This window comes from Ailuropoda melanoleuca, chromosome 16 (assembly GCF_002007445.2).
Source record: "Ailuropoda melanoleuca isolate Jingjing chromosome 16, ASM200744v2, whole genome shotgun sequence".
Lineage (NCBI taxonomy): Eukaryota > Metazoa > Chordata > Mammalia > Carnivora > Ursidae > Ailuropoda > Ailuropoda melanoleuca.
Window position 1 is genome coordinate 40203905 of NC_048233.1, and position 17056 is coordinate 40220960.

The 17056-nt window shown below is 41.2% G+C and overlaps 1 protein-coding gene across 3 annotated transcripts in view; it reads right to left on the bottom strand.

Annotated features, from left to right (window-relative positions):
• The window catches only part of CERS5 (ceramide synthase 5), a 28767-nt gene extending 12716 nt beyond the window's left edge, over window positions 1-16051 (bottom strand). For 2 of the 3 annotated variants that reach the window (XM_034646070.1, XM_002922388.4), the window contains exon 1: window positions 15626-16048. In XM_034646070.1, the coding sequence (XP_034501961.1) occupies window positions 15626-16002 (377 nt within the window). In that variant the 5' untranslated portion in view covers window positions 16003-16048. Of the gene's footprint in view, window positions 1-15625 lie in introns of all 3 variants that reach the window. The other variant, XM_019802939.2, reaches the window with a different exon arrangement.
• Window positions 16052-17056: the final 1005 nt, after the last annotated feature.

A 17056-nucleotide genomic window follows, 5' to 3' on the forward strand; every position in this document is an offset into this window, starting at 1 on the left:
AGAGAGATCTCTCTTCTCCACAACCACAAATTTCTGTGACCATCAGCTCTAGGAAAAGCTCCATGTAGTCGTTTTCAGGATAAATCAAAACCAGTTTTAGTATCTTAAGGAGTCCCCAGATGGAACTGTGACTGGGAGGCATAAGATGGAATGCTCTTGACCTATTTTCTTGATCTGCATTTGAATCCAGAATTTATCTCTAAGGGAGGGACTGAGAATAAGAAACGTTATTATCTTCCTCTGTGAAAACTTCTTTTGTCCTTATCACCAGAGTTCCTGAGCCATGGAGAAATATTTATTCAGAACATAAAGTTAGCCACATCTGTAACCTGTTCTCTTTCACACAGGTGGTGCAAAAGTTTCATTCAAATGCCAACACTAGCAGATACTTTAATTTGTATTTCTTGGTACATTATTCTGTGTACAAATATTTTAGCACCCCACTCATGTTTAAACTCCTTATGAACACAGAATATACAGGGAATACTGTTTTTGTATTTACCAAGGTTCTGTGTCTGTGCTCAGTAGATGCTCAGTAATTAACAAATGACAGATCTTGCAAATCCTACCCTTGCTCTGCTGGAACTTGGTTGGCACCCAGGACTGATCAGCGTCCAGAGGAGTAATTAAGTCAGTCATTCTTTGCTTTTGAGTTTGGGCTATTTGAGAAATAAAAGCACTGTCTTCTCTCATCTACATTAATTATATGAAGAGATACATCCAATAACAAAAACAGCCTTTCCAATTCCTACTCTTACTCCCTGATCCAGGGCTTTTCCTCAATTCAGAAGCAGTCAGGGGATTAAAGGCCCCAAGTTAGATTTTTACCAGCTACAAGACTTTGTGAGTTACTCACTTATAGAATGGGGATAATATCTACTTCACAGGGTTATTTTAAAAATGAAATGACATGATCCGTGCCTAACCCAGTACCTGTTATTTAGTAAACATTCATTAAAAGGCAGCTGCTATTATTGTTATTATTATTTTTACCAGAAACAGTTCAGCCTTGGTTCTCCCTGATGGTATCTCTGGCATAAGGCAAAAACAGCAAGAAATCTTATTTCATACAACAGGGGCAGGTCAGTACCCTGCTCACCTGGGTGAAGCCAAGATAATTTTTTTTTTTATTATCTGGACCTTGGAGTGGACTTAATATCCTAGAGTTATAATTAGCTCATATCCTGCCTTCATTAGTTCACAGAGCGCATGAAAGACAAAGTCAGTGGCATCTAGTCAGCTACAATTATACAAATACAGACCCTAAGAAAATTTCTCTATTTGACAAATATTTATGGAGCACCTATTCTGTGCTACAATGTGAAGCACAAAACCATAAATAAGGACTTAGGATTGCAAAATAATTTTTTTCTGATAAAAATTAAACATACAGATTTATTTAGGTACTTAATGAATCACCTTAATGAAGAAAGTGAAATTAGGTATTCATCCTTTCTGGTAGATAGGCACTTATCAAAGCATGCCGTAAAGACTCCCAGGGTCTCAGACACCCTTTCAGGAGGTCTACAAAGTCCAAACACTCTCATAATAATTCTGTAACTTCAGAATCATTCTCTTCTCTCTCATTCTCTCATGAGTGTACAGTGGCATTTTCCACAGGTTACATGACATTGCAATAGACTAAATGCAGGAGCTGACATGAGAATACAGCTGCCAAATACTAAAGAGACTTACAAAAATGTAAAATAATGCTATTCTCACTTTTTTTGTTTTGAAAAATATTTTTCATGAAACATTCGTTATATTACCAATACAATCAATTTACTGTCATTTATAAATGAATTAATACAATTTTTAAAAATTTTTCCATTTTAATTTCTAAAGCAGCCCATGTTGGTAGATATTATTCATACAAACATAAACTCTCTGGGATCCTTAACAATTTTAAGAGTGTATAAGATTCCTGACATCATAGTTTGAAAACTGCTGTGCTGGATGACACTGAGAAATCAAATTTCTCTTGTGTTTTTTTGTCCTCTCCAGGATCAATCTGTTGCCCAAGTTTTAAAATAATTTGGAAGACCAGACTTCCCTTTGCCTGCAGGTCTGAATTAGTAGGCAGTTAGTGGCCTATAATGAATGGTAAGCTACTCCTATCCACCTGCCACTTCAGGAACATGAGTCTAGTGACCCAACCTGATTATAATGTATCTGTTCTGCTTTGTAGACATCATTTCATTCTGCCCTTTTCCTGCCCTCCAGATACATAGCAGCAGCTGACTGAGGTCTGGGTTAATTAAGATGAAATTACTTACTACTTTATTTTTTCATACCAAAGACGGGAGCTATACTAACAATTCTGTCTTCGTGATTCACTGCAACATCACTGATGGACATGGATTATACACACATATATTTCAAAGACCAGATCAAGCTTCTCAACTGGGGTATCATGGCAAGTAATATATTTGAGCTGTATTTATCCTGAGATACTTCTCTTAGCTCTCAGGCTGATCCATAGGGCCTGCCCCCCTCCCCGTCCTTTTTAAAGATTTATTTATTTGTGGGGCGCCTGGGTGGCTCAGTTGGTTAAGCGACTGCCTTCAGCTCAGGTCATGATCCTTGAGTCGTTGGGCTCCCTGCTCCGTGGGAAGTCTGCTTCTCCCTCTGACCCTTCCCCCCTCATGCTCTCTCTCTCTCTCTCAAATAAATAAATATCTTAAAAAAAAGATTTATTTGAGAGAGAGAATAAGATGTTTGAATAATGATTCTCAAGGCCAGATAAAGTCTGTTTAGAGAATTTAATCCTTAGGTACACAAGGAGCATTCGAAAATCCTCCCCCAAGACATATGTATCCCCAAGAAATGCAGAGTCCCACAAATGTAGAGTCCCACATAAAACATTCCAAAACTACTTTCACTTTGCAACTGAATTCTTAAACCAATCACATGCAACTGAATTCTTAAACCAATCACATTAAAAATTTGAGTGGCTTCTGTAGTGTGGAAAGAGGAGAAGTAAAAAAGATATTCAGGTAGCTGGAACAGCATATATTAAAGCAAAGATATAAGAAACAAAGTATGCTTAGAGAACTATGCAATGTACAAATTCGGGGCTGGCAACAGTGGCAGGAGAAAAAGCTATACAGCCAGTTAGAGACCAGAACACAGGTGCCTTGTATGCTATGCTAAGCATGAACTTCATCCTATGGTTGAGGGAGAGTCATTGGAAGGCTTTAGGCTGTGGGGCTGGGGGGGTAGGGAGACGAGATAAATAGATTTATATATTAATAAAGGAGTGTCATCAGTTAAAAGCCACTGTAAAAAACTCCATGGTATAAGTGAAAAGCACTGAACAAAGGCTATAGAAATGGAAAGGACAGGACAGATTCAAGAGATGCTGAGGAGGTAAAATTAGTAGCACCTGGTGACTGAACAGATGTAGAAGGCGAAAGAAAAAGAGTCAAGCGTTCCATATTTCTGGCTTGGGAAACTAAGTTGATTACAGCGTCTCAACCAAGTAGAGCATAAGATAAGAAAGCAAATTTGGGAGTGACAGATGAATTGTGTTATGCTCAATGTGAAGGGCCCATGGGACACTGAAATGGAACCATCTAGTAGGCAAATAAACTTGGAAAGGGTCTTAAGAGACAGACAGACAGACACACACACACACACACACAGAGATCTGAGAAAGAAAAAAGAAAGAGAGCAAGGAATGAGAATATAGGTGGTAGCTGAAATTGTGGAGTGGCTGTGATTGTAGCAAGAAAGGAACACAAACTGAGAAGAAAACCAAGGTCAGGATCCTGGAAAATACTAGTGTCAAAGGTACATTTAGAGGACAGGAAGGCCAGAAGCAGAGTAGTATCAAATGAGGCAGAGATCAAGTAAGACAAGGATTTCAATATCCACTGGATTTGGCAACTTGGGAGATCTGTGCTAACCTTCACCAAAGAAATTCCGGTAGAATAGAGACTCTAGAGAGAGTAGCGAGTTACAGGAGTGGAAGATGGAAGGAGGAAGAAGGAGGAAGTGGAAATAGCTAAGATTCTTAAGCATCTTGACTAAGAGAAGGGAATCCCTTCAACTTTTGGCATCAGAATCACTCTATAAACTAAGATCCCTGTGCTTCAGATCCATTCTCTTCCTGAAATTCATTCTATTTATTACTTTTTTTCTTTTATCTTCAGCCTCACTATTTCTTTCTTCTCATCAGAACTTACACATGCTCAAGTTCTTCTCATCTTTAATAGCTCTCTCCCTGCCCCTCATACCCTCTGGCACTCTCCCATCTCACAACTGTGAAGTTTTTGGGGAAAGTTCTCTCCTCAAGCCTTCTCTTCTAACTCCCACTCATTCCTAGCCTTCATCCCTCTCTTATATGGCTTCTGTCCCTCCACTCCATTGGCACTGCTCTTGCCAAAGTTGTCAATGACCTCCCTACCGTGAAATCAGATGGATGCATTTCCGTCCTCCATCTTACCTGACCACTCAGCATTATTCTGTTAGTGACCATGCCCTCCCTGATGAAATGGCTCTTTTTTCTTAGCTTCCTTACTGCATACTCTTCCTAGTTTTCTCCCTCTGTCTGGCAGTAGAACTAGGCTGCTTGGTAAGCACCGCTAGTTGAGTCACTTGGACATGCTACTTAACTTTCTCTATGCTCCCTTTTCTTCACCTGTAAAATGTGGATAACTGTAATATCCACCTACCTAATAAAGTTACTATGAGGACTCAACGTTTAGCACTCAGAACAGTGCCTGGGACAAAGTACTTATTAAATGGTAACTACTGATATTATCAAATACTATAAGGTTGTCATATCTCTTACCTCCTGTTGGGTTTCTTTTTCCCCTCTGCTAAAATGTGCTGTTTCCTCAGAGTTCTATGCAGGTTTTCTTCTCACTCTATACTCACTCTGGTTGATCTTACTCAAAAATACAGTAGAAGGTCTCAAAGTATAGTCTACAGACCCCAGAGGGTCTCTGAGATACTCTCTAGAGGCCCACAAAGTAAAAACTATTTTTAAAATACGTTTAAGACATTATTTGTCTTTGTTACTGTGTTGACATTTGCAATGATTCTGCAAAGCAATGGAAGGTGAAACTTATAACACTTGAGAATAAATCAAGGCAGTGGCAGCATACTAGTAGTAGTTTTTGTATTCTTCCTTGCTATGTCCTCTTAGTTTTTTTTTTTTTAAGCCAGTTCACTTAAGAATGTCCTTGATGGAGAATACAAATGATTAATTTTAATCAATCTCAGCCTTTGAGTATATTTTTAAAAATCATTCTGTGATAAAATGGGAAGTACACAGAAAGCACTTTTGCTGCATACCAAAGTACATAGTTGTCTCAAGGAAAAACACTTGTTCGACTGAGTTGTGCCCTGAAATAAATCACTTTTTTCACAGAATACCATTTTTACCTGACAGAATGGCCAACAGACAAACCAAGGTTATCTGGATCTGCGTTTTAGTAAATATTTTCCTAAAAATGAGTAAAAAGCCTGTCACATCCAAAAAAAAACCACACACACAAAAAACAAAAACACAAAACTGTTGCCAATGATAAAATTCAAGCTTTCAAATGAAATTGGAATTTTAGAGAACTTACATTCACCTTTGAGCTTGACAATTTAGCAATGCTTCAAGCTTTCATGATAAGAATGGTTCTGATGAGATTAACTAATATGATTTTTTAATATTGTATAAAGAAATGTATTGACATTTGTGAGATCTATGTAACTCAGTGAACCTGTATTTTTCTTTTTCTTTATTGAAGTACTTTTATTTTATGTACAAAGAGTTAGCATGAAAATAGGTATCTTGGATATCTGCAGTTAAGGCAGATGACCATTCAAGAAGTTCACTTAGTCCAACTTAATGAAGCCTATATCCTTTGCATACTGATGGAAACAATGCAGCACATACTGAGGCTGTATTTTCAGATCAGACCATGCTGGTTTGAGCAGATGTGGCAAGTATGAGAACTTTTTTTTTTTTTTTAAGATTTTATTTATTTGAGAGAGCGAGAGAGCAACAGAGGGAGAGGGAGGGGGAGAAGCAGGCTCCCCACTGAGCAGAGAGCCTGATGTGGGGCTCCATCCCAGGATGACCCTGGGATCATGACCTGAGCCGAAGGCAGACACTTAACCGACTGAGCCACCCAGGTGCCCCAGGCATGAGAACTCTTGCCAGATTTACTTGGATGGCTCCAGTAGAGCTCCTGGTGACCCATCTTGCTCTCTTGGATGTAATGAGGCAAAGTGACCAATCCTTGATAGCCATTCAAAATTTAAGACAGACCAATGGGGGGCGCCTGGGTGGCACAGCGGTTAAGCGTCTGCCTTCGGCTCAGGGCGTGATCCCGGCGTTATGGGATCGAGCCCCACATCAGGCTCCTCTGCTATGAGCCTGCTTCTTCCTCTCCCACTCCACCTGCTTGTGTTCCCTCTCTCGCTGGCTGTCTCTATCTCTGTCGAAAATAAATAAAATCTTTAAAAAAAAAAAAAAAAAAAGACAGACCAATGGGTTTTAACATGAATGAAAAGTTCATTGATAGGGTTTCAAATTCCATCATGCAACCAACATTTAAGAAACTACTACTTAGGGGCACCTAGGTGGCTAAGTCAGTTAAGTGTCTGGCTCTTAGTCTCAGCTCACGTCTTGATCTTAGGGTCATGAGTTCAAGCCCCACGTTTAAAAAAAAAAAAAAAGAAAGAAAGAAACTACTATTGTATTTTGGTGTTGTATCAAAGAAAAAATACTTCTCCTCTCCAATGACATATTTGCATGAGGCCAGATTTTATTTATATACTTCAACCAAAACAATGTATCACAAGAGATTGAATGCAGAAGCCAGAGAGAAGAGAAGAATCCAACTATCTTCTATTAAGCCAGACATGAAAGAGATTTGCAAAAATGCAAAATCAATGCTGTTTTCTCTAAATATTTTTGAAATTACTTTTATAAAATGTTTCACATTAATATGTAACATGGCTATTACTATTACTCTTAAGGAAATAATAAGTACATTTCTTAAATTTCTCAACTTTCTTTTTTAGATTTTATTTATTTGTCAGAGAGAGAGAGAAAACAAGCACAAGCAGGGGGAGTGGCAGGCAGAGGGAGAAGCAGGCTCCCCACTGAGCAAGGAGCCAGATGCGGGACTTGATCCCAAGGCAGATGCTTAACTGACTGAGCCACCCAGGTGTCCCTCAACTTTATTTTCAAATACGGAAAAAACTTAATAGGAATAAGGCATGCTCAATAAATTTTAGGAATGAAAAAGAATGCTGAGAACAAAAAGTTCAGAAATTACTAAATTATACTATTAATTTATGTGCTGATGACTCCCAACCATACATTATCTTGTATATCCCTTGTACATATGCACCCATGTCAGTGTCTTTTTCTGAGTAAATTCTTTTTTTATTTTTTAAAAAGACTTTATTTTTAAGTAATCTCTACGCCCAACATGGGGCTTGAACTCACAACCCCAATATCAAGAGTCACATGCTCTACCGACTGAGCCAGCCAGGTACCCCTTCTGAGTAAATTCTTGAGGATAGGATTTGCTATCTACAAACATATGTGCTATACACATTTGTTGTACGTATATGTGTATTCTTTGCAGTTTCTTTTGAGGACTTTTTTTAATTGGCAAATTTGTTCTTTTTTTAAAGATTTTATTTATTTATTTGTCAGAGAGCGAGCGAGCGAGCATGCACAAGCAAGGTGTTGTAGCAGGCAGAGGGAGAAACAGGCTCCCCGCTGAGCAGGGAGCCCAATGAGGGACTCGATCTCAGGACCCTGGACTCATGAACTGAGCCGAAGGCAGATGCTTAACTGACTGAGCCACCCAGGTGTCCCTAGCAAATTTGTTCTTAAAGCAGAAGCAGATGAAAAAGAAAAAGGCCTCTATGATATATACTATCCTAAACCATGGCACACACTGTGGATTTATAGCAGACTATTCTTCCCTCCTTCTCCCACTTTCATCAAAGTTATCTTCACTTAGACCTGTAACAGGGCCTTAAAGCATTAAGATGATTAATACCTGAGTGATCTGATGTACCTACGAGGTGCTGTGATGAGAAGGATCAGCATCCTGCTTACATCTAACCTCACTGTGAGGGACATAAGTCTTGAGATAGTAAGAATTACATACAGTATGTATGTTAAAATGCTTCAGATAGACACAATTTAAGACTAAGTTGTGGCATCACTGTATAGTAGCTAGTGACTACTGCACTTGCTATAGAGCAGCAGTTCTCAAAGTGTGGCTGAAGAACAGTTGGAGGTCCCCGACACTCTCATTGTTGAAGAATTCCTCCCTTTCCAACTATATACATACATTTCTTTCATTACACATATCTTTTTAATTTTTTATTTATTTTTTTAGGGAGGGGGTTGGGTGGGGGGGAGAGAATCTTTTTTTTTTTTTTTTTTAAGATTTTATTTATTTTTTGACAGAAAGAGAGAGACCACGAGAGAGGGAACACAAGTAGGGGGAGCAGGAGAGGGAGAAGCAGGCTTCCCACTGAGCAGGGAGCCTGATGCGGGGCTCGATCCCACGACTCTAGATCATGACCTGGGCCAAAGTCAGACGCTTAACAACTGAGCCACCCAGGCGCCCGGAAAGAGAGAATCTTAAGCAGGCTCCACGCCCAGTGCTTAACCCAGCCCAGTGCCTGACGGGAAGGGGGCTCAATCTCACAACCCTGAGATCATGACCTGAGCCAAAATCAAGAATCAGATGCTTAACCGACTGCACCATCCAGGCACCCCGTCTTTACACATAATTTATCTTTTTTAAATGGGCAAGTGACTATAACTTAATGTATTTGCTTAAAGTAGAAACATACAAATGTGCAAGTACCAAGAGGTGGTAGAGAAAAAGGTTAACAAGAAACTTCCTTAAGAACTTTTTACCATCCTTCAGAGTTCAAGAAACAAGTGTTTGTTAGTGAGACATTAAGCCTATATTTTAGTTAACTATTAAAAGGAAGTGAACCCACCTCCTCCAAACTCCTGTAATAACCTTATGCATACATTTATTACACTGTATTTTAAACCACCGATTTTCTTGCTTTCTTCCTAAGAATAGACACCATGCCTTACTCACATTTTTATCCATGGCACGAAATTTGACATCTGGCATATACTAAGCTCTCAATAAATAACTGCTGAAGAAAAAAGAAAATGGGTAGGAACTTAATTCTCAAAGGTGAAGTGTTTCAAGGAAATGTGCCCACCTGTCCTTCTGGGTGATCAGATAACCTGCCAGCTCCATGTAGGAGAAGGTCATTGATTTCTGGGGAATCAGCAGAAATTCAAGTTAACCAATTTCAGTATAACTGGAAATTTCCCCAAGAATAATTAAATATAACCACAACAACCTGATTGGATTTGAGACCGTCTGTGCCTATTAAGTGAGACATCTTACAACTGCTGACACTATCTAAAAGCCAAAGAATACAAGGAATCGCCCCCTCTTTTTTAAAGACTTTATTAATTTGAGAGAGACACAGCAAGAGAGGGAACACAAGCAGGGGGAGTGGAAAGGGAGAAGCAGGCTTCCCACTGACCAGGGAGCCCGATGCGGGGCTCAATCCTAGGACCCTGAGATCATGACCTGAGCCAAAGGCAGACACTTAACCTACTGAGCCACCCAGGCACCCCAGGAATACCCTTTTTAAGAAACTCCATAATTTTGAGAAGAGATAAAATACTGTGATTATTCTTAATGTCTTATCAGGGCTGTGCAGCACCCCATGTACATTTAACTACTTGACATACTTGTTTGTTTACAGATCATTAACTACTCAACTAAGAAGGCCTACGCAGAAAAGCAAAACTACAGACCAATGCTTGGCTAGACTGTCAATCACTCAGTGATTACTCAAAATAGCCTATAACGTTATTTATATCATTAGGAAATGATTTACATTTTAAAAACCCTATTTTTACCACAATTTCTAGAAAAACCTGTTGTTGAAAGTATGGTCCGATATACTTAGGACTGATCACCTTCTGGTCCTAAAAAATGAATCGAATGTGAATTTACTTTAAAATTCTTTTCAGTTATAAATATTTGTTTGAATTACTTATCATCAGCACTGCTCAGTAGAAATATAATACAGACCACATATATAATTTAAAATTTTCTAACAGCCACATTCAGAAAAGGAAAAAAGAAACAGGTAAAATTAATTGATAATATACTTTGTTGAATCTGATATATTCAAAATACTATCATGTCAATATGCAATCAATGTTAAAATTTGAGATATATTACATTTTTTTTCCCCCTGCACTGTCTTCAAAATCCTGTGCGTATTTTACACTTCTTTAGAACACATCTAACTAACATACCACATCTGGACTAGTCACGTTTGAAATCCCCATAAGCTAGTGGCTACTATACTTAACACCATAGTTTTAGATAATTCAGAGAGAATTGTTCACATCTAGGAAAACTGTTTTTGTTTCTAGGAAAACTGATTTTTTGGGGTTTTTTTTTTAGTTAGAAATGATTACGGTTAACTCTTTTTGCTGTAACATTTCAATTAACTTCCCCAAAGATTAAGAAGGAGTGAGTTCAAGCACAAAGAGTCCAAAACTCAGTGAAGGGCAGGTTTTATCTGCCTAAAAGTACCTCTGGAGAGGAAGTCAAAATGAGGTATATCTCCCTTTCCACTCTATAAGAAGGGTGCAGATTTCACTTGCTTGCTTCCTCTTCATTAATTTCTTCTTAACCCATCTAGGAGATGGGTTTTCTGAATCATGAGTGGCTAAAGCAAAAATATCTGACTTTTCTTTTCTGTGACGAATATATTGTCTCTAGGGATAAGTCAGGAACCTGACCTCAGGCATGACAGTATTCAGAGTTTTCTGCAGAGCATTAACACCCACTGCACACAAAGGGCTGGGGAAAGAAGTTTCCCCAGAGAGAGGATGAACACGTAAGGCTTCTGAACACATAAGGCTTCCGATGTCTCGAGCTTATTAAGAGGTGGATTCTTAGATAAGGGCAGGGCCATGTGACTGTCTTTTCCAATCTTGCTCTGCTGGATCTGCAAACCTGCTTTGGTTCTGTGATTTACAATCCAATAACGCCCAACAGAATACTTTTAGGGATGCAATGGAATGGGCAGTCTCCCTCACAGCCTGTCAGCAGCTATGTCCATTTTTCCCAAAGCCTCTCTACCCTGTCTGGAGGACCCACTAACACTGGGTCACAATGCTGCGACCTGACATGGATCTGGGAGGAGGGCAGCAGGCCTGCCAAGGAGAGGAAAGAAAGTTCTTCCTCCACTTAGCGGAAGTGAGGGAAAACAAGAAAAAAAAAAAAAGGCAGTATGTAGCAGAGGTAGCAAGGCTTACAAGAGGAAGATAAAATGAGTGGTGGAGAAATGTGCACACACACAAAAATGAGTCACTACTCTTGTTGTCAGTTACACAACAGGCCAGCAAGTCAGTCTGTTCAGTCTCCTGTGACAGAGAATGGTACTGAGAAGGCTCTTTACATACTCCAGTGAGGTTGCTTTGGAAGTAACAAGAGAGAAGAGGGGACTAGAATAATGAATGAGCAGCAAGGACAGCTCTAATCTAGCTCCTGCATAATTCACAAAATAATTTTCTTTGGCAACATAAAGCTCCTATTGCTATTGCAATACCATATTCAAAACAAATGAGTCTATATAGCTCTGATGGTGTCAATATTAAGACTCAAGTTCCTATTTGATCCCAAGAAACAAGTGCTCAAGTGACTAGATATTAATTTCAAACAATTTTATCATGAACTTAATATGAAAAGTTTAAAAAAAACACGTGGAAGAATTTCTTGTCCCTGTTTTGATAGGGTACAGGGTAGTGTGAATATGTGTATGGGGGGGTGAGAAAGAGAAAAAAGCTGTAGAAAGGTGCACAAAATGCAATTATAGTATGATGAATTAACCAAAACAGAGGAATTTTAGTTTCGCCTCTCTCAGTCAAGCCAAACATTTCAGGTTGAAGATCTAGATTCGGTCACTCCTCTGGGCATCTGTGTAGATGAGGATGGACCCTTCTCAAACACTCAATAAGTATTTACTGACCACATGCTATTCCTGATGCATTTTGCAAGGTGCAGGTCACCACAATACACCCACTCAGCAGAGGCTCACAAAGAAAAGCCTCCATTTTTTGGTAGGTAATCTCCTACCTGCAGTTCCTCAGCAAAATAGTTAGCTAGATACAAACACTTATTATGGTCAGGTGGCTTTTCAAATCATCCCTATCAGATGTAGTTCTCCAGGGAATGTAGGAATTAAAAATATATATATATGCTCAGTGTGGTTGATGAAAAGGATGAGAAAGTAAGACCAAATAAGTGCTATGCTTATTCTTTGGGAGATTTAAAAAAAGCATTTGGGGTGTGTGTGTGTGTGTATATATATATATATATATATATATATATATATACATATATATATTTATCTCGACACCCAACTTGGGGCTCGAACCCACAACCCCAAGATTAAGAGTCCCATGGTCTTCTGACTGAGCCAGCCCGGAGCCCCTATTCTTTGGGAGATTCTTTTTTTTNTATTTATTTGTCAGAGAGAGAGAGAGAGAGAAAGAGCACAAGCAGAGGGAGAAGCAGGCTCCCCATTGAGCAAGGAGCCCGACATGGGACTCGATCCTAGCACCATGGGATCATGACCTGAACCGAAGCAGCTTAACCAACTGAGCCACCCAGGTGTCCCTCTTTGGGAGATTCTTAAAACAGAACAAAAAGCAATAATTTATCAAGGGGCATAGTATAAGACTCATTAAAATATGCAGAACAATTTGAAACAAAAATTTGAAAAAAAAATAGTCTTTAAGTCAAATACATTATATTAAATAATCAAGAATAAGATGAGCATGGGTTTGTCTTCCAAATCCTAGAATACTAGGAAAAGGGGGTTAAACTTTAATCCTTGAAAGAGGGTTTAAGGAACAGGAAAAGATGGCCATATCATACAGAGGAAAGAGCGTGTGGCTTGGGAAAATAATCTGGATCTTAGTTCTAGTTCGTCCCCCAGTGAGTATGAAACCTCTGAAAAGCTGCAGGATGTTTCTAAGCCTTAGTTTACTGTGTGTGTATGTATGTATGTATGTATGTGTATATATATATATATATATATATATATATATAAAAAGGCTGTGGTGTTCTAGCTCTTACAGTCTATGATTACTACATGAATCACTTCTAGAAACCAAGTAGACAGGATTTGAAAAATGAGAAAACGTAGGAAAGACAATTAACAGTACCAATATTTCTTTCTTCCTTCCTTTCCCCTTCCTTCCTTTCCTTCCTTCCTTCCTTCCTTCCTTCCTTCCTTCCTTCCTTTCCTCTCTTTCTTTAGATTTTATTTATTTGACAGAGAGAGAACACAAGCAGGGGGAGCAGCAGAGGGAGAAGCAGGCTCCCCTCTGAGCAAGGACCCTGATGTGGGACTTGATCCCAGAACCCTGGGATCATGACCTGAGCCGAAGGCAGACGCTTAACTGACTGAGCACCCAGGCGCCCCACCAGTACTAATACGTTTTTACTATACTGTAAGAGTGGCTTCTACTGCTTTTATGGAAGGCCAGTGTAGCAAGAGAGGAACTGATAATCCTGCAGTCAATTCAACTGCTAAATTAGTAGGTTTTATAAAAAGAAACAAAATAGCAAGACTGCTTCTAGGGTTCTAGGGTTAAAATTTCCTAAGATCAAACATGAGATGAACAAGATGCCTGACCTTACTAGCCAAGGAATATCATACTAGAATGCTTTAAGCTCAGTATCCCTATCCACCCCTACTCCCCTGACACTGGAGCACCATAGAAACATTCAGATAGAATTCCCACAGGTAAAGGATCCTTTCCAGTGGCTCTGCCAGGGGATATATAGTAAGTCTTCACAGTCATCTGAGAGAACTCTGGAAATCTGAAGATATATGCAGGTTTATATGAAATGGGTATTTACAAGCAACAAGCTATTTCCTCTTACCACTGACATGAAGAAATTTCCATGTTGGCATATATTTATATGAAAAGCAGAGAACCTTTTCCTAGGACAATTAAATTTTTCTGTCCTGAATTGTGTATTTTCCTTTTTAGTCATTATATTATCTTTCTCTTTTTTCAGTCCTCATATACAGTTGCCAAGGTGGAGCATACCTGGATCTAGTATATTCCTAAGAGGGAAAAGTGGTTTGTGCCCCTACCCCAGGAATACTTAATACAATGACTATACTTTAAAAACTGCAACACTAAGTTCCCAAGGACCCAGGAAAGACATTTAGATCTTTCAGTTTCATTTGCTTCAGTTAAAAACATCTTTATTTTTGTACATGAATGTCTGACAGAGCTCTTTGGTAACAATACAGAAACACTATGAATAAATGGATGAATGACAAGCTAGCTACATACAAAAAATGCTTTATTAAGGATTAGGCAGAAATAGTAGGCAGTTTTGAAAAGTAATCCAAAACACATAATATTAATTTTTCAGAGAGTAACAGATTATTTGCAATATATTCCCATCCTAGAAAGGGCATTTCTGCTCTACATAAGGGCCAAATGAACAATAGATGTCAAAGTGCCATCCTCATTACCTGAGACCTACGTGGAAAGAAGTCTCCTTTCCTGGAGTCTGAGTAGATGTGATCAAAATCACCCACAGCTCTAAGTCCACATTATAAAATCACCACATCAAGCCCTCTGTGAACACGGTTATCTTAGCTTTTACTAACCACTCACTCAAAGAAACGTGAAATCACTTTTACCAAGAACAAGAGTCAGGAAAAGAATGCTGTGATTCTGCTAAACTCACTTACAAGTTGGCTCAATACAGGTGTCCTCTTATAAGCCCTACGGCTCTCATCCTTTCAAAATGACCACTCCTCCTTCCATCTCAGGCCTCCAAGGCCTGTTCTGCAACTAATCTGACACCTTTCCATACTTTGGAAGCCTCGGGCTCCACCACGCCTTATCCCTACCAGATTTCTACTCTCGTGCGGGCTCTGGAAGCATTTTTTGGAAATATATATATATATATACACGTCCATGAACTGACACACGTCCATGAACTGACAAACCAAGGCTTGGGGCCTAACCCTGTTCCCCTCAACTCTCAGAAGTGTCCTCACAAATCGCAGATTCCCAAGAACCCGCTCCTTTCTCTTGGAACCGCTGGCTCTTGGGTTAACCCTTCAGCTTCCATAGCCCCAACTAGTGCTGGTTCCTGTGGCCCTTTCCTGTTTCTCGCTTCGGCTGTTCGGGCTCTCGGCCGCAGCTCCTACACAACCTGTTTCACGTCAGTAGAATCCTTGGAAGCTGGGAACAGGTCCAGAAGACCCCCCCAGGCGACCTCCGGGATCTAAGACGGAAAGGGCCCAGCGTCCCCCCCACCCGACTCTGGCTCTTTCACTGTCCACGCCCCAAATTCTGTCTTTACCTGGGCGCCGCGACCACCTCGGCCACCCTCCGAGCATCCCGCGCGGCGGCCCAGGCTCTCCCAGCCCCCTGCTTCCGGGCTTTCCCGGCACTTCTGCTTCCGGTGCTCGGCCTCTCCCCCGAGCCGGCCCCACCAGCCCGCGCCCCGGCCCCGGCCCTCCGCGCCGCTCGTTCCCGGACTCTCACCGCTCGAAGAGCAGCCGCACGGAGAATATGCCCGCCGCCAGTGGGAACACCGAGAGGATGTGCCGCGCCCGCGGGTAGCCGTAGCCGTCGCCCGCCCCCTCAAAGTCGGCCCAGCTCACGTTCTGAGGCAGCCAGAAGCGTTCGCTCCAAAGCCAGCCCCATAGCAGGCCCAGGGCTCCCGCCGCCGCTGTCGCCATCTTACGCCCGCCCGGCGGCCACTGCCGCCAGAGCCTCAGCTGCCGCCGCAGCCAACGGAACCCGCGAGGAGGCGGCCCCGGGGCGGGGCCGGACCGGCGGCCACCCCCTTCCGGCCCCTTCTCGTCCCCGGCAAGTCTCAGCCCGCCTCCTCCGCGGGGCCAGGCCTCTTCACCGCCCATCTCGCCTTCCCACCCACCTCCCTGCTGCGACCCCTGGAGCCGCCTCTCCCTGGAACCCCGCCCCTACCTGGCCACGCCCCACTTTCCCGCTCCGCCTCCTTCCAGTCCCGCCCACCTTCCGCTCTGGCCCCGCCCATTTTGCCTAGGGTTTCGGCCGTGCTTCTCCTCCTCCCTCGCTCCGTCTGCCAGCCACGGCCACACCCCTCGTTTCAGGCCTAGCTGCCTTAATGGGACGCTCCTCTTTCTCAGGCCAGCCGTCCCAAAGGCTGTTCCCGCTTCCGGGCAGACCGGTCCTACATCTCTGCTCCTAGCCCCTCACTGGGGCCTACCTCGTCATCTCAGATGGTTCCGCTTAAACTCTCCCCACCTCTAGTGTTTTTTGTTCCCAACTTTCTCCTTCCTTGTGTCCTTCCATGATCTCAAGTCCCTTTCACTGTTTTCTCTCTTAAAATGGACTTTTGAAAATCCTTTTATTCTTCTCAGGGGTAAAAGGAAATGGAAGATATCCAAAGGGTATTATCCAAAGAAGAATACAAAGGAAAAAAAAATGATGGCCAATATTTAAGGAGGTTTACTATGTGCCAGATACTGCATTGAACATTTTACACCAATTTATTTAACTCCATCACTATTTTATGATGGGTAAACTGAGGTCCAGAGAGGTTAAGCAGCTTGCCCAAGGTTATATAGAATCATGGTAGAACTGGGCTTCTGAGCTAGAAAGTCTTTAGACTCTGGAACCCTGAACCCTTATCTTGATAAACCTCCTTAATTTTAGGTTTCCACATTGAACATTTGACTCTTTTGTGGATCTCCATAAACAAGAAACCTTCAAAAAGCTATATTCAAAATTGTCCCTCAACTGCTGGAGATTCCTGAACCCTGAGTGCAGTCAGTTTAAACCCGGCTGCAAGGTTAATTACCACAGGCTAACTACAATGATCTGAAAAAAAGATTAAAAGAGCTGAATCTCTACTTCTTGTTCAAGGACAGATAAAGTAACTTTGTAACTAGGAAGGCATGCTAACACCAAAAGTTAGAGTTTCAAGGGGAG